At 49.7% G+C, this 25,611-nt stretch overlaps 1 protein-coding gene across 1 annotated transcript; it reads left to right on the top strand.

The window, feature by feature from the left end:
- Positions 1 to 226: 226 nt before the first annotated feature.
- On the top strand, positions 227 to 25,274 carry pip4k2aa (phosphatidylinositol-5-phosphate 4-kinase, type II, alpha a; the record flags this gene model as incomplete). The annotated part of the gene is given in 11 exon segments (XM_083670441.1): positions 227 to 1,200; positions 11,340 to 11,437; positions 12,862 to 12,958; positions 14,577 to 14,729; positions 15,176 to 15,245; positions 15,248 to 15,321; positions 15,752 to 15,790; positions 22,703 to 22,816; positions 23,220 to 23,460; positions 24,638 to 24,741; positions 25,194 to 25,274. Coding segments are annotated over 11 exon segments (1,212 nt in total). The 5' UTR covers positions 227 to 1,059.
- Positions 25,275 to 25,611: the final 337 nt, after the last annotated feature.

Here is a 25,611-nt window from a genome sequence, read left to right as displayed (position 1 = left end):
ATGAAAAAATATATATATCATATCTCATATCACTGAATATCTGAGATTATGTCACTATCTTTTTGAGAGGGGGAAATAGCCTAGAGAGAACATACTTGGGCGGAGGTGGTTGGGCAGCGAATCAGAGCGGGAGTCAGAACGTCGATCTGTCTACACGAGGGAACGGAGCCCCGGCTGCCTGTCACCTCCCCCGAGCTGTCAGTTGACAGCGCCAACACCGAGCAGGAAGCATCGGAGTAGAGCGACATATTTGAGAAACCGTAGATTTTAGATTTTCGCCTCGACATCACTGGGATAACGGTTGGGACGCATCGGCATGGCACACCACACTGTCATCTCTCGGGATTGACCAGCGAACGCGTAGGAGGGAGAAGAGAGAGGAAAAAAACACACACACACACACACACACACACACACAGCAGGACTGACTAGCTAGCGAGTTAGCTTAGCTAGTAGCAAGGAAGCGAAGGGAAGGTCGGAGTGTGCTGGAGTGGAGGAAAGCGAAGTACATTTGGGTTTTTACATGTGGTTAGCTCAGTAATTGATGAGGTTGCATGCAATTTCGTTTTTTTCGTTTTCGTATTCCACGGTTACGTTTCTGTTTATTATTTTTTATTTTTTTATTTGTTTTGCCTGAATGCAAAACGAGTATCCAGCCCACCGTTGGGTTAGTCTGCTAGCTGGTATGCTAACGTCAGCTCAGTGAGGGCTGGCGGGGTGCGGGGAGCTTGAGGAAGGAAGAGGTGACTCAAGCTACGATGTTGGGGGGAAGTCTTGGCATATTAACGAGCGAGCTAGTGGAACTTTAGCTGAAAACACACAGTGCAATTTATGCTTAGAGGAACCAGCCTTCAACGATACGTTTTCCAACCATATAGGCTAAGGACAGTGAAGCTGAGACAAATACGAAAATCGACTTGATTTCGGGCTGCTAGCTTAGTATCTAAGATAAATGCAGAGTGTCGGTGATCATTGAGAGGCAAGCTGGTGGCCGCCACTGTGCCAGATTCATACCGATCTGTCACTGAGTGATATTTAGCCAATTTAGTATTGATAAAGATGGCTACGGCAAGCAGCATTGCCGCAGCTATTGCGAGCAAGACGAAGACCAAGAAGAAACATTTCGTGGCTCAGAAAGTCAAGCTCTTCCGTGCCAGCGACCCTCTGTTGAGCGTTCTTATGTGGGGAGTCAACCATTCGGTGAGTATCGGGGTCGATCAACACCTTGTTTCATGACCTATATGCTACGAATAAACAGCCTACCTAGTGGGTAAGAATGTGTGAATGTGGTTGACAGGCGCCAATCTGAGGTGACAGTGGGGTTCTCGACCTGTCAATGCAAATGAGCTACTATTCTGAATTCCAGTTAGGTTGGCTTTGCATAGTGGTTTGGCATAGTTTCTATACCAGTTAGCTAAGTGGGCTTTTCAGCGAGGTGGAGGTACACTGTCTCTAGTGTCGTTTCCCCGTGAATCTGCCACCATCAAGCTGCGACCTACCAACTGGGTACAATGTATGAACTTGCTGATTGTAATATTTGTTTTACAGTTCTAATCTGAACTATAGATGTGACGATACAGATCGGTGTGTGAGAGAGAGAGAGAAATGGTATAACCCTGTGTGTGTGTGTGTGTGTGTGTGTGTGTGTGTGTGTGTGTGTGTGTGTGTGTGTCTGCCTGTCTGCCTGCCTGCCTGCCTGCCTGTCTGTCAGAGGGCCCATTGGTTTCCTGTTGTGTATAAGCTCTCAGGGCCCAGTGTCATGAGAGAGCAGATCTTCCCATGTTAGAGAGAGCTTATCGCTGCTCCCTGCCTTTTCCTTACTGTAAAGTCAGAGCCATATACTGTAGATAAACTGAAGACCTACTCCATGTTAGCAAATATCCTAACTCTCTAACTGCTTGTAGAGTAGAATAATTGTCTTCCGTTGCCAACATTGTGCACATTCTTATTCTAAACCTTTAACCTTTTCCACACTGTAGCCTAACATTGTTGAGAGTGAATGAACACAGTATTCTGGGGATCCATCTGTCAACTCTCTTGAAAGCTACGCTGGCCCTTTAAAAGAGGAGACCATTCGTTTACTGAACACTTTTATCTGCTATGTTTAATTTGAGACTACAGCCGTCTTCAAGTAAACTGAGGGGTTTAAAAAGAGTGAGCAGCTGAGGTAATGTATAACATTGGCCTGAAACTATTACCCCAGCCAGTAGAGTAAACCAGAGGTTGGTTTATATTTAAACTGAAGTACGAAGCACAAGAATAAACCTTGGCTTGGCTGTTTCTAATGTCAGACTTTAGCCGAGACAGTCCAGCACGTGGTGTAGTAATAGGCTAGGTCATCGTCCCAGTGTTCTACCTGCAACAGCCTAGGAGGAGCGGGACCAAGTTGCCCCTAGACACTGATCTCAGGTCAGTTTTGTGTTTTCTCCCCAAATAGTGTTGGTAAGGATTTGGGGACTGAGAGGCAGGGTAAGCTGATCCTAGATCTGTGCCTAGGGGCCACCTCTCCCCGGAGCAGTGTAAGGCTTTTGTGACACAGAAGAGGCCTCAGTCACCTCTGCGTTCAGCCAGGAAGGGAACTAAGGGGAGGTTACACAATGAGTGTGCTTTTCCAGCTTATGTCGTCCTTTGGACAGTGAGTTTGCCTAGGTAGGCTATCCCCTGAATGCAACACCCATTTTTCACTGCAACTGCTCCTGTTTCTCTCAGGATTGCCTAGATGCAGAGAGCCTAGATTGCCTTTGATGCTCTTTCACTTAAACAGTGAAACTGATGAATGACTTTGTCTGAAACCTGAAGACTCATTTCATGTCCCAGAGGCAGTCTCCTAGGCTTGAGCTCAGACAGTGTGTGGTATTGATGCCCAGCCAGTGACATGTTCAAACTCCTCTTTGTCGGTTTCCCAACACGGTCCAGGACGACCAACATTTTCCCTTTTCGATGCCTGAAGCTACTTACTGTGTGATCATCATGGTAGAAAAAAAAAAAAAAAAAAGACTTTCTCTTTCTTATTGCACTTCTGCAACAACTCAAACTTGATACAGGCCAGCCTATGTCAGGCTAGCCAGGGTTAGAGAAAGTATAGGGACAGGGAGGCTAGTCACGGTTAGGGAAAGTATAGGGACAGGGAATACGTGCGGTAAGGCGATAGTTTGGAGGTGTTGAGAGAGGGTTAGTTTGAAAGCACTCCATTGGGTGGAAGGCGCAGACGTCTTGCCCCAGGTTGGAGTAGGGGGGTCCTTCGGAATGTCTGCTAACGATGGAACACTGGAATGGAATGAGGAGAGAGGGGGAGGCTCGAGAATGCAGCCAGCTAGTAGAGCACTGCAAAGGCACACACACACACACACACACACACACACACACACACACACAGGCAACGAAACAGAACCCTCCTTATCTCCTCAGGGGCCTATCAATCAAACCCATCCACTCGCTGGCACTTCCTGGAAACCAGCCAGCGCGCTAGCATTCCTGCAGCCGAAGCATCATGGGAAACCAGTGACATCGCTCGACACAACTGAGAGACACTAGATGGCCGTTTTGGAAAAGTAACAATACTTTTAGTAGCTGGTGAGTTAGTAAGTAGGCCACATGACTCATCAGCTGTTTGTTCTTAATCTAGGCCTACGCTAAGCTTCTGTGGTGAGCTGCATTTTTGGTTTGAAAGTGCCGTATTTCCGTCCTCTCTCGCCTGTGACATCATTTCTGCTGCCGCTGGATCGTGATTGGTGGCAACGTGAGACGACACTCTGTCTCTAATCCCATAATCCTCTGGGGGGGGGGGGGGGGGGAGAGACGGATCTGAAAACTCACACCCAAACCCTCTGAAGAGACATTCACTAGTCACTCTCTTAAGACCTTGAAGATGGAAGTCTCTCTCTCTTTCTCTCTCTTTCTCTATCTCTCTCTCTCTCTCTCTCTCTCTCTGCTGAAATAAAGCCTTTTCCCAGTGGACTGGGTGGCATTCTATAGGGCCTTCTTGCCGAGTGACCACCAACACCAGTGACTCACTCCCCCATCGGCCTAGCCAAGGACGGACCGTGCCCAAAACCCGAGGCTAGTCCTGTGGAACGGTGGCACACTCTGGTCCAGAATGCAGCAGCCTCCGTCCACCACAGCTCTCAATGATGAATCATGCATGCAGCTGTTAACTCCCCAATGGACTGACCCTAACCTGCCTGCCTGCCTGCCTGCCTGCCTGCCTGGCAGAGAGGAGGAGGAGGAGAGAGAGAGGGGGAGAGAGAGAGAGAGTGGTCCTGTGTGACTCTCTCAGCCCCCTGTCTCCTCCCAGGTCCTCTCTCAGCTCCCTGACCCCCTCCAGAGGGATAGTGCTCCATGCTGTCATTATTAGGTCCCTCAGTGATTCCTACACTGGCGGAGTGAGCGGACGAAATGCGGCGCTTGGTTACGGAGCATTCTCAAATAGAACCTGCTTCTATTTGAGACGCAAGGGGGTGGGGGGGGGGGGCACTCCCAGGCACTCCCAGATGCACTCCCAGATGCACTCCCAGATGCACTCCCAGATGCGCTCCAGCAGTGTGGAAGAATGAGAATGGGATTGGGAGTGTTAAATAATTTTGCGATGCTCGCATGGCGCACGCGCGGCAGGGAATGGATTTGAAGAGCGGGCTGACATGCATGGAGTGATGTCGAGCAGTAGTTTAATTTACATAATCAAATTCGGTCTCAGTCGCAACCAAAATGACCCGATCGATCTTCTTTTTAACTTGATTTCGCTGTCATAGAGTTCTTTAATGTGTGTGTGTGTCTCTCTCTCTCTACTTTTCTACGCTCTCTGTTTTCTCCCTGGGCTCTGTGCAGTACTTCCCCTCTCACAATTTTTTTTGTCCTCCCTTTCCTCTCTCTCTCTCTCTCCCCTTCCCCCTCACTCTTCCCATCTCCCTCTTTCTTTCTCCTATTCCCCTTCTCTTTGTGTCATCCTCTCTCTCCCCCAGACTCTCCCCCCCCCCCCCCCCCCTCTCTCTCTCTCTCTATGAGAGTGGCTGTGTCTGGGTCTGTTGATTGCATAAGAGGGTTTTTCTATAAATAGCCACAGGAGCGACCTGCAGCTAAGATGTGGTGAATATGGGTGAGGAGTAGAATAGGGAATAATGGGATCTCACTCAAAAAGGACCCCGATTCCTCGGGCCAACAGCCAAGCACATTGCTGTGTGTGTGGGCGGGTGTTTGTGACGTGCGCGCACAGTGTGTGTGCGCGCGTGTGTGTGCGCGTACGTGTGTGTGTACACACTAGAGCAGCAAAAGGTCCTTCCACGCGTTCTCTCTCACCCGCGGTGGACAGGGGACAGGAGAGGGTTAGAAGCAGCTTGGTTCAGCAGGAGAGAGGTCCTCTTCCATGCACAGACGGGACCCGTGCTAAGGCTCTCAAGGTTGCTGGCTCTGCCACAGACACACTCCTCCCTCTGCCCCCTACTCCTCAGCCTGTGTGTGTATGTGTGTGTATGTGTGTGTATGTGTGTGTATATGTGTGTGTGTGTGTGTGTACGCACGCACGCATACAGCACACATGGCAGCTGCACAGGAAGGGTGACATTGGATGACATTAACTTCAACTGAAGAGCTGAGCTACCCAGGGTAGATGTGTGTGTGGTGGCTTGAAAAAGCGTCACCTACTACCGTCCCTCTTTGACACGTACTACTACTGTATGCACAGCAGCACAGCGGGCTCGGTGAGAATAGAATACATGAATACAGTGATGCTGACGATTAGCAGTCCACAAGTGTGAGAGTGTGTGAGAGTGTGTGAGAGTGTGAGAGTGTGAGTGTGTGTGAGAGTGTACACGCCTATCAGTGCTAGGCCCTGGTGGTCTGTCCTCATTATGGCTGACCTCTGTGTGCTGTGGATGGGAACAGAGGGAGTAATGAGAGAGAGAGAGGGGTGAGTAGAGAGAGAGAGAGAGAGAGAGGTGAGAGGAAATTAACAGAGCTTTTTTAATAAGACCCACTGCAGGGCTGCCACTGACCCTGAAACAGAGAGGGCTGCTTTCATAGGATTCGCCTAGCTAGCCAGTGATGAGACATGCTCAGTGTAGCCTAGCTAGCTATGCCACGCTAGGCAGTGGTTAGCCTAGGTAGCCATACCACGCTAGGCAGTGGTTAGCCTAGGTAGCCATACCACGCTAGGCAGTGGTTAGCCTAGGTAGCCATACCACGCTAGGCAGTGGTTAGCCTAGGTAGCCATACCACGCTAGGCAGTGGTTAGCCTAGGTAGCCATACCACGCTAGGCAGAGATGAGACTCAGTTGGAGGTTGTATTCTTTCGAACATTTTCTTTTAGGAATAACGTTGATGTTTGCTATGTTGTTGATGGTACTATTTCTATAGTACCTCTGCCATTTACACCCTGCCATGAATAGGCCTATAGATATGATGTAGTAGGGCGACGGTCATTGCATTGTTAACAGGCCAGTGGAAGGTCCAGTCTAGTCCCAGGGTCGCAACACAACTAAGGCTGTGATATGTGACCTTTTAAAGCTCATTAATATCTAGGCTGCTCCCAGAAAATGTCTGGTGAATTTCCTAGCAAAGATACTCCAACACAGGCATGGTGACGCTTCACACCAAACAAATAAACACACACACATTCACTCATACACACACACACACACAGACACACAGTGACAAACGCGCACACACACACACACCATTTCTGTGTTGGTTAATGTTGCCTGTCAAGTAGGTCCTTGATGTGTGCTTTAAAAGCACAGTTTGGGAACAAAGCGTGAAATGTGTGTGTGTGTGTGGGTGGGGGGGTGGGGGGTGGGATGCATGCGCAGTGTTGTCATGGGGGGGGGGGGGGGGTGGAACGCTGTAATTGGTCTGATGGTGTGAAATCAGGCCCAGGTTGATTTACAGCAGCCCTAGTCAGACATCATCACAAGCCTGTAGTTCCACCAACACGTGTTGCTCCAACACAGTGACATCATGTGTGTCTTTAGAGGGTAATGACTGGAATTAGTAGCCTAATAGCCTCAACTGTTCACCGCAGTAAATGAGCTGTTACTGACAACCAATTCCACCACCCTCACTTATGTGGCAATAAAAGGATCGTTGTTGGCGTGAGACCACGACTGCTGGAGGGAAAGAGTCTTGGATGTGTGTGTGTGTGTGTGTGTGTGTGTGTGTGTGTGTGTGTGTGTGTGTGTGTGTGTGTGTGTGTGTGTGTGTGTGTGTGTGTGTGTGTGAGTGAGTGTGAAAGAGACAAGATTTGAGTGACGTGACACATTCCTCTGATTTTTGTTCGAGCCCACGGGGGCCAGATAGCCGATAGCTTTAGATAACCTAAAGGCTGCGACAGAATTGGGGCTGTTGTTGACCCTAAGCATGCTCGCTGAGATGGCTGGGGGATCACCGGTACCAACGCTCTGACACCGCAGTCAAAGGAAGTCTTCATGTCAGGGAATATGCAGGGGACAACAATTAACCTAACCCAAATCTTACCAGCCACTTTGGCAGGTAGCCAACAAAGGTTTGCGAATACTGTGCTTCAAACGACACTGGTGCCGTCTGCAATTATGGTCACCGTTGAATCAACGTTGGTGACGACACCCCCCCCAAGCCCCCCCCCGCCCGCCCGCCCGCCCGCAAGTCTATTCTTAGTTAAAACAACGTCTCTGGTTACAACCTAAAATAAACAGTCAAATTCAACGACACGCGAAAGCACGAGAGCAGCGTATACGCGACATGGGTGAGAGAGAAAACACACAAAATATCGAGCGGTATTTTGACAGGGATAGGCGCAAAAATCTTAAAGCCTACTACAGGAGGTTCGTTCCGTGCAGGCAGTCATTTCTAATGCCTCAGGAGTCACGCTAATTCGTTTTTTTGTGATCTTTGCCTTAATATTAATGGGGTTTTTTTTTCTATTATTTTATGTGGCTGGTAAAAAAAAAAAAAAAAATGTTGTCATCCACCAGACACCTTGGCTGTTCGCTCGGTCACGGCTTTTCACTGTCCTGGCGCCCCGCTGGTGGAATGAGCTTTCCACTACTGTCAGCAGGGTCACTTCCGATCTTCCGCCATAGATTGAAAGCCCATCTCTTCAGGCTACATCTTAACAGTTCCTCCTAAAGACTACTTCACCCTCACTACCCCCCCCCCCCCCTATACTAACCCTAACCCCAACCCCAGAGACCTCTTCACCCTCACTACCCCCCCCCCCCCCTATACTAACCCTAACCCTAACCCCAACCCCAGAGACCTCTTCACCCCCGCTACCCCCCCGTACAAGTTCTCTCCTGTTAATGCCTACTGGCATGACGACTGCCAATGGCCCCTGGTGTGAGCATTGATTACTTTGTCTTATGATGACTGTTGGATAGATGATTCACTTACTTAAACAAATGTATTTGTTGTAAGTGGCTTTGGATAAAGACGTGCCATAAATGTAAGATGTAAATGTTAGACCAGAACGGTCATGTGACCCTGCTCCTCTGTCCCTCTTTTCTACCCCGCAGCAGCGAGCTGTCGCCAGGTACAGGGAAGCCGCTCTCGTCCGCGCCTCTTCTCTCCGTCGACGTTCTGCGAGCTCGAGAACGCTGACTGAGCACATCTCACTCCTCCCCACACTTCCTGTCCACCGTAGCGCGCGTATCGCTCGGCTCCCGAGGCGGAAAAAAAAAAAACAGACTCTGTCGCCATGGCGACAAAACAGGAAGCAGCCGGGGTTGAAACGCGGCCCCGCTGTGTGCCACTGATAGCCGCAGAGAGATAAGCCCTCCCTCCCTCCCTCCCTCGCTCGCTGGCTGACGTTGGAGGCCATCAAGACTGAAACCAAACATGACAGGAGTGCGCTGCTCTCTGTACCACTTAGCGTTAGTCAGAGATCACAAGGCCGACCGTGAAACGGAATGAATGTGAACTGTTGCACTGCCTGCTGGTTACAGTACGTGGAGCGGCGGGCAGCTGCCGCGGCGTTCGCTCCCGAATAAAAAAACCAAAAAAAAACCAACCCTGGCCGAGAGGAGGCCGTGGCATTAAACTTCCTCAGCTCAAATTGATGTTGAAACCTGCGGGGTGGGGGGGGGGGGGGAGTCTCTCTGTCTGCAATCCCAGAGGTCGTATATGTCTCCCCGAACTTGAGCCTCACCTGGTGTGCATTTATATGCGTGCGTGTGTGTGTGTGCGCTCATCATCATCATCATCATCATCATCATCAGTGAGTGACAGGAGAAGAGGAGTGTTTGTGTGGTAGGCGAGGCTGCATAGGGGGGGGCTTTGTCTTCTCTCCTGCCTGTTTTTGTCAAACAAAGCTTTGTGATGAAGAGACGTCCCCTCCTGAAGTTACCCAGGATGCATCAGTCTCTCTCTGGGTTGACGTTGGCGCCGGTTCCTAGCACACCAGGGCACTGAGAGAGCTATGTGAAGACGATAGTCTACCATCTGATCCATCTGTCTCTCTCTCTCTCTCTCTGTCTCTCTCTGTCTCTCTCTCTCTCTCTCTCTGTCTCTCTCTCTCTCTCTCTCTCTCTCTCCCTCTGTCTCTCTCTCTCTCCCTCTGTCTCTCTCTCTCCCTCTGTCTCTCTCTCTCCCTCTGTCTCTCTCTGTCTCTCTCTCTCTCTCTCTCTCTCTCTCTGTCTCTCTCTCTCTCTCTCTCTGTCTCTCTCTCTCTCTCTCTCTCTCTGTCTCCCTCTGTCTCTCTCCCTCTGTCTCTCTCTCTCTGACCTGAACCATACCGTGCTGGCTGGGATATTTCCAGCACTGTTTCAGCAACTATGGTGGATGTGGACCAGGCCAGCCCCAGTACAGCTCGGTTCGGTTCGGCTCCGTAGCGTGAACGAGGGTTTAAACCGGTAGATCCAGTTCAGCACTGCCAAACCGAACTGATCTGTACCGGGGCCGGCCCGGTTCCACTTCCACCTCCACAGGTGCTGAAACGGTGCCAGAAAAGGCCTGTGAAAGGAAAATGTCGGAGCCAGCACAGTACAGTCGGGGTCTGCCCCCAACGCACTTTGTTCTGCGAATCAAGGGTTTTGAAGATCTGTGTTTTTATTTGTCTGAGTCGTGTGTTGGCGCCAGGCTGGAACAAAACCGTGCCAAACGGCCAACCCATGATGTGTTCAGAGGAGCAGGGTTGACGGAGACGGCTTTGTGTCTCTTCACTCCCCACGTGTGACTCCTCATGACCCGCTCAACCACATGAAAGCTATAATACCATATAAGGTCATTTCTACGTCGGACTGGGTGGGGCTTGTCCTTCGCAATATGACACGTATTTTACTTCAGGTTCAAACATTATTTATTTTTTTTAAACACCAAAGGCGGTTCACTACGCAACCGCGACGGGGCCGTCGTCAAAGTTGGCGAGATATGCTTTCATTTCTCAGAAGGGAAGTCAAGCCAAGTTGGTCTTCCACGCCATCTGTCGTGTCGAGCCTGCTGCATTAGGAGAAATCTGCCTCCCTCCCAAGTGAAAGATGGGCCCCGTCCACTAAGCAGCTGCTAAGACATTGTCATACGATCCACCTATAGGCTTTACACTTGATTGCATTTTAGCCGTGGCGAATGTGCCGGTATGTCCAGAGATTACGATCTAATAACACCCGACACTCGTGTTTTTCGAAACGGGACGCGGCAGAGGTCCCAGTCCCATGTCTCATGTCTCGTGTTCAGCAGACTTGTATGACAAGGCTAGGTGCTGTATTAAGTAGTAGTTAATAAAAACCCTAGACAGACTGTGGACTATTTATAGATCTGAGCAGCCAGCACCCAGTGACACACACACACACAGAGAGAGGGAGGGAGGGAGGGGGAGAAAGAGAGAGAGGAGAGAGAATCAATCAATCTGTGCCTTAGTCACATCCGCTGATGCCAGCTCCTTAACACTCCAGCAATGTGGAGGTCGGCAAGCCCCCGCGGTGGCGTCCCGAACGAGCCTGGTGTCCTGTGGGTCGGATTTGAAGCTGTCTGCAGAATAGAAACGGTCCCTAACCACTGAAATAAAGAAGGCCAAACGAAGGTCGTTGTGACTCGACCCTGTTATTGACTGGAATAGATAGCCGTCATGGCTGCCGTGCACGGCAGCGGTCAAGGTGATTGGATGGAAGCGGATGCGTGTACATGATGCTTGGCTAGGACGAGGAGGAGGTCCTCTACTCACATGACTCTGGATGTGAAAGCAGTCACATGACTCTGAATGTGAAAGCAGTCATGTGACTCTGAATGTGAAAGCAGTCACATGACTCTAGGTGTGAAAGTACATGATTCTAGATGTGAAAGCAGTCACATGACTCTGGATGTGAAACCCTAACCCAAAACACTCACACATGCACTTTCTGTCTCTCTTCCCCACCACCCCTTCTCTGATGGGTCCACAGATTAATGAGCTGAGCCATGTTCAGATCCCCATCATGCTCATGCCTGATGACTTCAAGGCCTACTCCAAGATCAAGGTGGATAACCACCTTTTCAACAAGTGAGTATATATATACACACACACACACACACACACCATCAAGCCTCTCAGAGTAGGAAACAGTTAAGAAGTGCTGTGAAAATTCAGAGAGGGACACACATTTGGTCCTCCTTGTACACGTACGAATAAAGTTATCATAACTCTGCAAGTATGCAGGAGTCCTCGAGAGGTGTCTCGTTATGAGGAGGCTAGGAGTGACTGATAGATTGTGGCACGCACGATACACACGTTTCAGGATAGGAGAGGTGTTTTACAAACACTTGACAACATAGCTCCTTTAAAGAAAAAACTGTTGGATAGGGATGGCATCATTTTTGTCACTTCCCCAATCATGGGAAGGTATTTTGCGCTCCCTGGAAAAATGAAAATAACCCTTGCGCTTTTGGGCGACAGGGAAAACGCAGCAGTGCAATAGCAACGATTTGGGTCTGTCGCTGCTCGCTGCATTACCAGCGCAATAACTCCCAACATTCATTCATTACAGCGCCACACGTCAATAGAAGATTTGACTGATTTCCCCACCACTCAATGTCAAATGAGCCTCAAACAACCTGCCTTCACACTTATGGGTGTATTGTAACCCCTTAACCGTCATGAACAAAACATGATGGGGGGGGGGGGGGCAGTGATTAAGCCTATACCAAAATATGATTTACCCTTAAGTGGAACAAAAGGCGGTATCAGTCATCCATTATGTTTATTAAGGTATTATTAGAATGAAGAGAGTCTCACTACGATTGTTGATATGTAATGTCCCGAGCGAACCCGAAATGGGAGCAAATCCACATCCTACGTTTTGACCCTTTCCCGAATCGCTCCTGACAGTTTGCTCCCGTATCCGGCCCTTTTCGCGGTTCCAAATATGTTGTCCAATCCAGAAGAAGCTCATTCACAAGAGTGGGTCCGACTCACAGCCTGAGTAAGAAGCTTAACAATGCGTTCCCACTGCCGACTCTGGGCTGCGAGTGTTCTGTAGTCATAAAAAAAAACAAGGTGATTCCTGTGAGTCATTTGGAGAGGCTTGATGACTGCGGGCCCTGGGCTTCAGTGTCATGCCTGTGACTATTATGAGGCGAGACATTTCTGCTCGGGCTTGCACTTTTTGGTCTGGGATGTTATTGGCTTAGGCTTCATTTAACGTTGCAGTTTCCAGAGTGTGGAAACAGGAGGCAGGGACAGGAGGCTTATTCACATGGTCAGGAAAAACCCATGGCCCTACATATGCGTCATCAAATGACATCACTACAGAATGTAGGCCTGCTACCTACCTCAGTAACTGGTTATGATAATTCAGTATTTTATATATAGTTATGTATAGATATAGACAATAAATAACAATAACATTGTTACTATTCTATATATTATTCTAATTGTGTGTGTGTGTGTGTGTGTGTGTGTGTGTGTGTGTGTGTGTGTGTGTGTAGGGAGAACATGCCAAGCCATTTCAAGTTCAAGGAGTACTGTCCTCTGGTGTTCCGCAACCTCCGAGAGAGGTTTGGTATCGATGACCAGGACTTTCAGGTACGACACACACACACACACCGGCGTACATATACTAACACACACACACACACTCACTGTTGTACACATACTAACACACACACACTAATGTACACACACCGGTGTACACATACTCACACACACACACCGGTGTACGCATACAACACACACGCACAAGGCACGGACGCGCATGCACACAGAGGGAGCAGACTGAAAATTCCCCACTGCAGCATTCTTCTCCTCCTCCCCCCCCCCTGTCTCTCTCTGTCTCAGCCCCTCTCCCTCCCTCCCCCTCCCCCTCCCCCTCTTTCTCAGTAAAGCCCTATCTATTCCCAGGGCTGGCTGTGCTGTGCTGTGCTGTGCTGTGGTGCCTGGCAGTAGGCGAGGTCAGCCTGTTCTGCCCCTCCGCAGCTGTCCCTCTGTTTACATTATGGCTGAGTAGAGGGGTGATGAGCAGGGTAGCTGTGGGCAGGGAGGAGGCATGGGAGGGGGGCAGGAGGAGAGAGGGGGGGAGGGAGGAGGGGGGAGGGAGGGCTGAGGCTTACACGTTGGGCTGGAGGAGACACACAAACCCTAGAGAGAGAGAGGATGGATGGATGGACGGGTGGACGGGTGGGTGGGTGGAAGGGGACACAGACATATGGAAGGGGTGATGCTTGTGGGCTGACGATGCTGAGGGAATGGACAGGGGTGAAGGGGGGTTAGAAGTGGTTGGTAGTGTCGCTTTGAGCTGGACCTGGTGGGCAGGGGGTGGCAGGCAGATGGGAAACACTCACTCACCCACACACACACACACACATGCCCACCCAGGGTCAGGCTCCTCAGGCTGGGGGCGGAGAGAGGCAAAGCCCAGGGGAGTGTGTGAGTGTGTGTGTGTTTGTGCATCCCGCCACAGGGCTGGGGTGGCGAAGGCTGTGGGAGATTGACCGACCGCAGCTGTCTCTGCCACTTGCTCATGCACACATTCTCACATTCTCACATTCACACACACACACACACACACACACACACACACAGTCACACAGGGTTTTCTCCCAAACTAATACACGCAGACTCAGAAAGACACACACTCAGGGATTCTCATACACTCAAACAGCACCTATTTCTTTGGTTTTGCAGCACTGACTGCTAGTCCCCCTTTCACTGTCTCTCATCTCTGTTCTCATCTCTCCTCCCCCCACATGTTATGAGTCACAGCGCTGCTATATAGATTAACATATTCTCTATCTCTCTCTCTCTCTCTCTGTCTGCTTCTATATCTCTCTCTCTATCTCTCTCTCTCTCTCTCTCTCTCTGTCTGCTTCTATATCTCTCTCTCTATCTCTCTCTCTCTCTCTCTCTCTCTGTCTGCTTCTATATCTCTCTCTCTATCTCTCTCTCTCTCTCTCTCTCTCTCTCTCTCTCTCTGTCTGCTTCTATATCTCTCTCTATCTCTCTCTCTCTCTCTCTCTCTCTGTCTGCTTCTATATCTCTCTCTATCTCTCTCTCTCTCTCTCTCTCTCTCTCTCTGCTTCTATATCTCTATCTCTCTCTATATCTCTCTCTCTATCTCTCTATCTCTCTCTCTCTCTCTCTCTGTCTCTTTCTATATCTATATCTCTCTGTGTGTGTGTGTGTCTCTCTCTCTCTCTCTCTGTAGAACTCTCTGACCCGCAGTGCTCCATTGAACAGCGATGCCCAGGGGAGGAGCGGGGCGCGTTTCCACACCTCCTACGACAAGCGCTACGTGGTCAAAACCATCAGCAGCGAGGACGTGGCCGAGATGCACAACATCCTCAAGAAGTACCACCAGGTACACGCACGCACGCACGCACGCACGCACACACACACACACCCACACACACACACACACCCCTAGTCAAATCAAAGCAGTGACTTTGAAATCGGCCCCTGGCTGGCCCCCCCCCCCCCCCCCACACACACACACACACACACACACACACACACACACTCCCTAGTCACTCCTGTAGATGTGAGAGGATTGACATTCCGCCACCCATCCATCGAATCGGGAGACAAGATGGAGCCTTTCTCCACGCTGCTTTCTATATCTATCCATCCAATCGGCGCAGATCGACAGGAGTGCGGAGAGAGGACAGTGGACGGTGGACGGGCTGCTTTGGAACGAGAGAGATTAAAAAGCCAAAAGTTAAAAGGTTGTTTTTTTTTCTTTCCGTATGCATGTTTCATAAGCATGTTTTGATATCTCCCCCCCCCCCCCCCCCTCTCTCTCTCTAGTTTATCGTGGAGTGCCATGGGAACACGTTGCTCCCTCAGTTCCTGGGGATGTACCGCCTCACGGTGGACGAGACGAGACCTACATGATCGTCACACGCAACGTCTTCTCCCACCGCCTCTCTGTGTACCGCAAATACGACCTGAAGGTGAGAGGGAGGGAGGGGGGGAGAGGGAGGGAGAGGGAGGGAAGACTAGAGAAAAGAACGGTGAAAAGGAGGGGGGCTAGAGAGAGAAAGAAGGGAGTGTGAGAGATGGGGGGGGGGGGGGGGGTGGGGAGCAGGAGAGGGGTAAAAGGAGAGGGGGATTAGGTAGGATCTATAAAGCGACGCTGACGAAACGTGTCTTTTCTTGATCAATATTTTAAAAGAAAGTATTTTCATAAATGGAGCTCTTTCAACCCCACACTTGAAGACGCTGTTAATGTGGATAGTTGAAACAGGCCATTCACCAGACTTGACTCATTAGGTAGGGGGTGGGGGGGGGGTCTCCCATCCTCCTATCCTCCCAACTGAGGTGTCCATGTTTCCCCACGGGAGAGGAGAAGAAGTGTCTGATGTCTCTCTGTCTGCGTTTCAGGGCTCCACTGTGGCAAGGGAGGCCAGCGACAAGGAGAAGGTACAGTCCACTACCCCTAACCTGGGGCTCTGCGTGTGTACACACACACACACACACACACACACACACACACACACACACAGACGCATACACTTGACATAGTCCAACTACCCAAGACTTCACTTTACAACCCAAAACCCTCTTCAAGACCCATACACACACATCCCAGACCTACTAACCAGTAGGGACGTTGGTGGAGGTAGAAATCGGAGGCTACTTAAAACCGTTTTCATTGGAATGCATGGAATGGAATGAGGAACGGTGTCAAACACACACACACACACACGTTTGCACCACGCATTACAATGAGCCCGTCCTCCGATTTTCTACCTCCGCCCACCTCCCCCGCTCCTAACCGTAACACGACACACCCATACTCAACCCCACCCGAAAACCTTGAACGACAACTTCGAGAGCTCTTTGTGTTTATTCCAATGTTTTCAGGCTTCTGTATAATTCCGTAGCCTCCCCCCGCCGCCGGTTCGATAACTGGCTATTTGGTTATTATTAATCCTCCGGATTATTTGGCCACTTTCTTTAACTGTCCATTAAAAGCCATGTGGAGGGCGAGAGAGAAAGAGAAAGAGAGAAAGAGAGAGCTGTGTTTCAGACCGTGTTCATTGACACCGAACCGAGACAGCTTCCTCTGGTCATGACCTTCTGTCATCACACACATGGCTGCTAAAAAAAACAAACAACAAAAAAAACGACTGTTTACGTTGTGTTTTCTTTGGGGACAAAGACAATGAAAAAGCCATCCATCCTCTTTTGTTAGCTCCTCCCCATTCCTCCCCATTCCTCCCCATGCCCCCCCCCCCCCCCCCTTCTCCTGCACGCTGTCTGTGTCTTTAGTTGGCTTCATCCCTCATGCTACTGCAGTCCCATCTGATCCTCTGCTTGCTGTCTGTGTGTGGGAGACTGCGGTTTTGTGTGTGTGGGTCTGTGTGTGTGGGTCTGTGTGTGTGGGTCTGTGTGTGTGGGTCTGTGTGTGGGTCTGTGTGTGGGTCTGTGTGTGTGGGTGTGTGTGAGTGTGTCGTGTTTGAACCGGTATTGTACCTAAAAGTAGAACAGTCCTGTTTGACTAGCTGTGTGTGTGTGTGTGTGTGTGTGTGTGTGTGTGTGTGTGTGTGTGTGTGTGTGTGTGTGTGTGTGTGTGTGTGTGTGTGTGTGTGTGTGTGTGTGTGTGTACATTAGCCATTGCTGGATTATATAATCCAATGCTGTTGTTTGAGGTCTTTGCCGTGGATTACATCCCTTAAGTGCGATTGAATGGCTCAGCCAGTGGTAGCTGGAGAAACGGAACGCAAGCCTCCTGCTTCTAGAACTCTCTGTCTGGTGTGTTGGGTCAGCTATATGGAAAAAGGCTGAGTCACTGAGTGAAGGTGGTTTGTGGTGTGTGTGTGTGTGTGTGTGTGTGTAAGCGAAGCTCTATGATTTGGACAGTGTCGTCGTTTGACCCTGAAAGGCCGGATCTTTCCGCTGGCGATGGTAGAAGCTTAAAGCGGCGCTGCACCAGAACCCAAACCCAGTGGGGCGTTCTCTCGGAACCCCCCAGTCTAAATTTAGATACGGTACTTACATGGAATAGAACAGGGACTTAATTGGAAACAAAGTAGCCAAGGTTTACACACACACACACACACACACACACACACACACACACACCAGTAAGTTCACTGTGGCCACTGTCCATCTCCGGCTGTCTCTCTGCTTCAGCTTGTGTGTGAAACGCTCAGGTTTACAGTCTGACAACAGAGAGTAACACCACTAGTGATTTTAGCAAAGACAAGTCCAACATGTGACTTATCACCACTACCACTGCTGACACCCTGGACTGCTGCTGTTGGTCTCACCCTGCTCCTGCTGCTAGGGTCAATAGAAGAAATCACACTCACACACACACACACACACACACGGCAGCAAATTATCTCACATACAGTATACTCAGGGGACAGAGTTCAAAGAAAGGGCACGCAGGCATAAAAATGACCAGTGACAGCTGGCTATTTCAGACTACTTTAATTCATTTCTCTCTCTGTCTCACACCACACACACACACACACACACACACACACACACAGCCCACAGCCATATCCTACTCTCAGTGTCCGCTTAGATAACTGTTGTGAATGAAAGGGCTGCCTTTTCACATTGAGTGTGGGGACTTCAAACTAAATCCCCTACTGCTGCAGGCGTGTGTGTATACATCCACCATGGACCAGTTGTGACTGAGGCAGGTTCCTGTAGTATAGGTCTGGTGTGTGTAACATGGGTACTACAGTCAAGTGTGTGTTCCAAACGGAGGTCATCGTGTGTGTCGTGGCTTCACACACAAACAACAAGCACTGCAGGGCTCTTCTCTTATTGCATGCCCGTCACCCCCCCCCCCCCCCCTCCCCCCAACCAAACCCCCCCTCCCTGTCCCCCCCCCCCCCCCCCACCTCTCTCTCATGCATGCGTCTGCATGGTACGTCCATGTTCTCTCCGATCGTATATTTCTAACACACCCTCGGATGTGTCTAGAAAACCACATCGTGTCGCATGCCCGCGGACCATGTCCTGTTCTCCTCACAGTCAAACCTGTCTTTGTCTTTTCTACATCCATGGTCACATGGTTACTGGTCTCCGGAGGGGCGGCTAGTCCATGCCGGGGCTTCTCCTCCACGCTCCTCTCTGCAGGATGGTATTTGACCGAGCGGGATCAGTCCGTTAGTCAGCCTGCTCACTTTGCTGTGGGCTCTAAAACAACTCCCAATTTCCTTGTTCATAAAGAACGTCACACACGGAGAATGGGTTCGGAAATCAGCTTTTAAAAAGGGACACTTTACAGTTTGTTCACCTCCATGTTCATTATCTCCAGCACCATACCAGTGCCTGCGTTTGTGACAACGTTTGTGATTTTTCTGCATTCTGTCGTCAAAAAGATGAGGTTAAAAAAAACGAACGTAGAACGTAACAAATCGCCCTTCTCACATATGTTGACACTGCTAGAGATAATGAATATAAAGTATAAAAACATAAAAATTGGTGAGTTGTCCCTTTAAGTAACCCATTTTAGCGTTCTTTATGGACAAGAATATTGAGAAGCTTTTTGAGCGTTCATCAAATTCCAGCTGGCTAACCCATCGGTCCTGCGGTGTGAAATACTGTACCACCTGGCCCATTCCCCTGGGGTTCAGCACCGTAGCTCTTTGCTGCTACTGCTGCTGCTGTTGTTGTTGTTGTTGTTTTTCTTGTTGTTGTTGTTGTTGTTGTTGTTGTTTTTGTGTTTATTCTCCCTGCGCTCCTCATGCCAGCACCGGCTGGCACTCCCAGTGGGAGACATGGCTTTTACGTGGCGGTGTGACGTAGAAATCTGCCTCGTCCCAGTCTCAGTCTCTGCTTGTCTCCCTGTCAGAGCTGCCAAAGCATGCTGTCACTGCTAGAGCCCAGTGTCAGGAACCCAACACGAGGATTAGAATCCCCCTCACAGGGAGCAACCTCACGCTTTACGCCTGAATAGGAGCTAGAGCTGTAGGTTAAGATACCTCTTTGAGATGGACGGTAGCTAATGCATTTCATCACTGATGGCGCTAAGCAAGCACATTGACACACAAGACACATTACAAGAAGGAGCGCGCGTCATCCTTGTTTTGTTTTTAGGAAGCCTCTTGAGGTCTTGAACCTCTTCTCCGAGAGGCGTCTGCCGTGGGAAAAAAAGCCCAGTCAGTTGTACAATACAATTTAGTTAGAACATCATGAGAAGCAGTAGTTGTGCTTGTTTATCCTGAGTCTGGACTCATCTAGAGATGGGGGGGGGGGGGGGGGGGGGGGGCACACAACTGGTCTTTCTCTTAAGCACATAAGACTTAACCAGTAGAATTGCCGTTTTTGACCTTTAAAACCTCCCCCTTTGCTTCATGTGTTGAGTTGGATCAGTTGACTGATACTGAGATTATGACGTCACTTGCCTGGCTGTATTAAAGCTCTCAGAAGCTCATCCTCTCTGCCGCGCTTGAAAAAAAAGAAAAAAATTAACCAAATGCAGTTGTGTATATACATATATATATATATATATATTTCTTAAACACTTGCCTTTCCTTCCAACTTCCTTCCTCTTTCCCCCGGCTCTCTCCTCCTCCTCTCCTCCCTCCCTCCTCCCTCCCTCCATCCCTCCCTCGCCTCCCCTCTTCTAGCAGCCGCGCCCTCCAGAGGATGCGCCCCCGGCGCGGCCCAAATCTAACGTTCAGCAAAGGCTGCAAACACTGCGGATCGCCACGCGCTTTTACTGCGCCATGAAACACGTAAGAGACGTAAGAGAACCAGGGCTCATCCAGAGGCATGATCTATTTTGGATTTGATTTGATTATTATTATTATTATTTTATTTTTTTTGTAAGATTTCTGTCCCCTTCACTTGAAGACACCACACTGTGTGAGTAGGTGAGAATCCGCACTTTCCATCCCCATTGCAGCTCTTTTTTTCCAATCGATTTTAAGATACAATAAGAGAATATGCCATTTAGCTGACGCTTGCATCCAAAAGCACCGTGTCCTACCCACGGAGGACCTCCATCAATCAATCTTCATTTTTATTTCACATTTGTTTTCAAGTTCAGTCACGGCATGCTTGAACCCAAGCGAAGCAAGCAAGGGTTCTTGGTTGTCCCTAGGTAGGAAGAAACCTTGAGAGGAACCAAGACTCTAGATAAAAGGGAACCCCCCATCCTTGTCTGGCTGGCTGGGTAGAGGTTCACAGTACAGGTGGCCATCTTGGAAAAAGATAGCTGTCCTTTAAAAGGTCCCAGCCAGCGTGGTCTGACGGCATGTCGTATAAGATGGAGGGATAAAGGAGACACTCCCCACGGCAGTTCTTCAACTGGTTCTCCTAGGGTGAATCACCAAGCACGGTTTACTGAAGAGTCCAGAGGAGCCCATAGACCTAGACACACAGCACTACTGCCCCCTAGTGGACTGGTAGTGTAGGGGGAAAGAAAAGTCATTACATGGACTGACTGGGGAAACATGAAATGCACTCTAGAGCGACTAACTCGGTCCCCTTCACTCGAAATCCTAACTTGAGAAACGTCCTAACAAATCTCTCATTGACCTCCAATGCGTGATTTCTACGCCAAAGTCAAGAGTTAACGCATGCAGGTCTTGAGTTAGGATTTCTGCTTACTTACACCTTCTCTCACACCCTCACACTTCTGCCCTCGCTCTCTCACACACACACACACACACACACACACACACATCCTGACCCATCATTTACGTTCTCCCTCAGACCCAATAACTTTCTGTATCTCTCACACACACACACACACACACACTGGCATACCACAGGGAGCGTAGCTGACCCAGATTCAGTATTGGCAGGCTGAGATGAGGCTGATGGGACTAGCAGCCATATTAAGGTGGGGTCTCTGCTCTACATCCCCCTCCAGTCAGGACTCTCCTGGCTGCTAACAAGGGTCCCATTACATCATGCGGTTTTACTGACATTTCTTTTCTCTTTTCTTTCTTTCTTTCTTTCTTTTTTTTCTTTCCATTTGATTGATTCCACCTTATTCACTCAAGGGCCCAGCTGAGATCAGATCTTCCTCTTTCACAGGGAGGTCATTGAAGATGTTGTGTTCAGAGTTTCAGTTTTCGCCGGGTACTTGGGTCTGACGTTTCCGATACAGGGCAACGCTCTGTCCTTGAGCGAGCCTGGGGCCGATCACCGGAGCGAGACCCCGCGACGTGGCTGTCATCCATTTTGTGTCTATATAGAACTTGTCACCCCAAGCTCACGGCCTTCCCATCCATCTCTAAGGGCCAGTTGTCACCGCCGTCCCTCCCTCCTGCTCTGTCTCTGTTTCTCTTTTACCATCCCAGACTCTGGTAGACCCACGACTGAGCCACAACCGGTCTGTCAACAAAGGTCAGGCTAGACTGGACGTCTAGGTCTCTCGTTACAGAGACCTGACTCTGACTGGAGCGGCTAGTGAGAAGGATGGAATACGGGAGGATGGATGAATAGACGGATAGATTAGTTTGTGAACAGATTGAGGACGCATGGTAAGACTGGATGGATGGATGGATGGATGGATGGATGGATGGATGGATGGGTGGGTGGATGAGTGAAGGCAGTTTAGTACGGTTCAGATGCAGGCGGCGTCGGAAGGTTGAGGACGAGTGACGTTATCAATGTTCTCCATATGATTTAATATTCACGATTTTAAGGGGTGCATTTGCCATCGCTGCATTGAATGTGTCTGTCTATATATGTGTGCTTTATATATATGTGTCTTAAGTGTTTGTCATCTGTGTGTGTTTTGTCCACTTGTGACCTCACAGCACGTGTGTGTGTGTGTGTGTGTGTGTGTGAGAGAGAGAGAGAGAGACGGCATTCTCGGCTCAACCTAGTGTCACAGGGTGCTGTTGTGTGTTGCTGCTTTATTCCCACTGCCGTAGAAATGCTTCTCTCAGCAGAGCTGCTGCCCGTTGCCCCATTTCCTGCTCACTACTGCCTCCTCTCGTCTCACATTAACAACAAAAAAAACACCTGCCCTCCACTGGCCACACCCGGTGCTGCAGCCAGCTGGGGAGGGGGGCGGGGGGCGGGGGGACACCCTAACATCAATAGATATCCCAACATCTACTTATTTCTACTGTTTTGGGTCACAGACATACATGGTTGAAGAAAGTTGGGATCCATCTAGGAGGGCTAGTTCTAGGATCATCTTTTTCTCAGAGGGTAAAACGCGTAGTCCTGTGGCCGTGTATTTCTGCTTCAGCCCGACTCATTTTGCGGTTGTGGCTGAAGCAGAGGTAGACCGGCTCAGCAGGCCTCCGGGTTTTAGCCTTCTCCACTCTCCTGTCCTGTTCTGATTTGCGGTTGTGGTTGTGGTTGTGCTCTGGTCACCTTCCACACCGGACGGCCCCCCAGGCCAAGGAGCTGCCCACTTACAAGGACAACGACTTCATCAACGACGGGCAGAAGATCTACATCGACGAGGAAAACAAGAAGATGTTCCTGGAGAAGCTGAGGAAAGACGTGGAGGTAAAGGGACTGTGTGGGAGTGGGAGATTGGGGGGATCTCGGTTTGGAGTGTTCAGTGAAGATATGGGTTTTGGGGTTTCCTGTTCCTTATTCCTTTTTTGGGTTGAAAAATATGTCCCCTGACCGTGTCCCCCTTATCTCTCTCTCTCTCTCTCTCTCTCTCTCTCTCTCTCTCTCTCTCTTTCTCCAAAATGTCCTCTCTCTTTCACTTTTGCCGTCTCCCTGCATTTCTCATTCTCTGTCTGCCCACCTCGTTCTACTCTGTTCTTCCTCTCACCCGGCTCTTTTTCCTTCCTCTTCTTTTTCCACGTTCTCCTCATCTCCTCCCCCTTCCCTCCTCTCCTCCCTTCCCTCCTCCTCTCCTCCCCTTCTCCCCCTCTCCTGCCTCCCCCTTCTCCCGTAGTTCCTGGCCCAGCTGAAGCTGATGGACTACAGTCTGCTGGTGGGGATCCATGACGTGGAGCGAGCGGAGCAGGAGGAGGTGGAGAGCGAGGACAACGACGGGGCTTCGGAGGGCGAGAGCGACGGAGGGGGCATCGGGACACCCCCCGACAGCCCCAGCAACACCCTGGACAGCACCAAGCCCCTCTCGCCCGGGGAGTTTGACCCCACCATAGACGTCTACGCCATCAAGAGCAACGACAGTGAGTGGAGGGCATCAGAGTTAGTGAACCACCAGAGGGCGCACTCATCACCCAAATGAAGTGTGATTTATAAGGGGGAGCCCCCATGTAGCCAACTTGCTTCATCTTCTGTGATTTGAGCGGGCGTAAAAGCAAATGTCGGCGATTCACTGCCATCTGTCTCGGCGCCCCAGTGGTGGAATGAGGGTCCCACCACTGTCTGGACGACAGAGTCACTACCTATCTTCCGCCGTAGACTAAAGACCCGTCTCTTTTAGGCTCCACCTGGGCTCCTCCTCCTCCTCTTCAGACCTCTAACATGACAAGACCTTGAAATGCACCGTGACTGCCGACGGCACTTGTTCTTATTGTAGGTTTTCACTCACGGTGACTGTCAGTTATAGTTGATTTACTTCACTTAGACAAAATGTACTTATTGTAAGTCTGCGTTGGATAAAAGCCTCTACTAAATGACACGTCAAATGCTGTGCTGGAGTGTCGTATCCACTCAGCTCCAGTGTCTCAGCCCAGTCATTCATTGGAACATACCGTCGATACCGTCATGTCCCTGAAAGCCATTGACAACCTGAAGATAAACTTCTTGAAGAAGTAGACCATGTATTTATCCTATTGGCGGGAAGCCTTCCCAACTCAAAGGTCGTCCCACCGTTGTCACGAATACAATGAATGGGAGCGATAGCGTGTGGCCTATCTCTGTGGTGGATTTGAATGATCAGACGGAGTTGAGCGATAGCTCTGCGGCGTCATCGTCAAGTGTTGGACCCGTTTTTTTTAAAGACCACTTGTTCACTCCTTTCGTCTTTAACGCCACGCTTCTCTTCCCTGTTATTGGTCTGTGAAATAACTCTCCGAGGGCTGCAGTGTGTGAGCTGGCTGTCTTTTAGCAATCGATCGTTAGTAGATTAACGAATGCGAGATGGAACACGAGTCCATCCATCTGATTCTCCTCCTGCTACTGGATCATTTGTGTCTTGGGAGTTGTAGGAATTGACTCAAATGAGCAATTTGGAACATCAGGAGTGATCGAGGCATTCGAAGCGAGATATATTGATTTGGTCGTTTTAAAACGCGATTTTTTTGTTGTGAATGTGTTTACTTTTGAATAATAAACAACAAATGCACTGGATGACAGGGTACCATTCTGCTTTAACCCTGTGTGTGTTCTGCCTCCCCTCAGGTGCTCCTAGGAAGGAGGTGTACTTCATGGCTGTCATAGACATCCTGCAGCACTATGACGCCAAGAAGAAGGCCGCTCACGCCGCCAAGACTGTCAAGCATGGGGTGTGTGTGTGTGTGTGTGTGTGTGTGTGTGTGTGTGTGTGTGTGTGTGTGTGTGTGTGTGTGTGTGTGTCTGTGTGTGTGTGTGTCTCTGTGTGTGTGTGTCTCTGTGTGTGTGTATCAGAATCAGAATTCTTTTATTTGGCCAAGTATATTTGCACATACAGGAAATTGACTTGGTGAGGTTGGTGCATGGACATAAAAAACAAATAGCAAATATTGACAAGAAATTTACAAAAAGCAAAAATATTAACAAAATAGCAATAACAAATTTACAAATTGTGTGTGCGTGTGTGTGTGTGCGTGCGTGTGTGTGTGCGTGCATATTAGTGCCCAAAGTAGACACACACACGAGCATTGGTGGATGGGGTCCTGCGTGTCCTAATCCAGGACCACGATAGAGGAAAACTGCTAACTAGCACTATGGTGACATGTGTCTCTGTCTCCCCCTGCAGGCGGGAGCTGAGATCTCCACAGTGAACCCAGAGCAGTACTCCAAGAGGTTCTACGACTTCATCACCACTATCCTATCATAGCCACCGAGAGCTGGGTGGCACATAGGGGAGGGGGGGAGAGGGGGGGGGGGGTTGGGAAAGGGAGAATGGAGAGGTGATACAGGGAAACCAGCGGATAGAGGAGAGGGGCTGGGGTCGGTTTGTATTTCTCTCTCTCTCTCCCTCCCCCCTCTCTCTCTTTCTCTCTCTCTCTCTCTCTCTATTTCTCTCTCTCTCCCTCTGGTGCCCCTCTCTGCAGCTAAAACCATCATTCGTTTACATTTAACTTGTCCTCTGTTGGTTTGTTCTTTGTTACGTGGGACCATAAGGGTGGAAGGAGAACAGGTGTTCTCGTCATTTACTTTTATAAGTTGTTGTT

The sequence above is a fragment of the Argentina silus genome (assembly GCF_951799395.1).
Source record: "Argentina silus genome assembly, chromosome: 1".
Classification (NCBI taxonomy): domain Eukaryota; kingdom Metazoa; phylum Chordata; class Actinopteri; order Argentiniformes; family Argentinidae; genus Argentina; species Argentina silus.
Note: the sequence above shows the minus strand (reverse complement) of the source record. Positions and strands in the feature narration are given on the sequence as shown.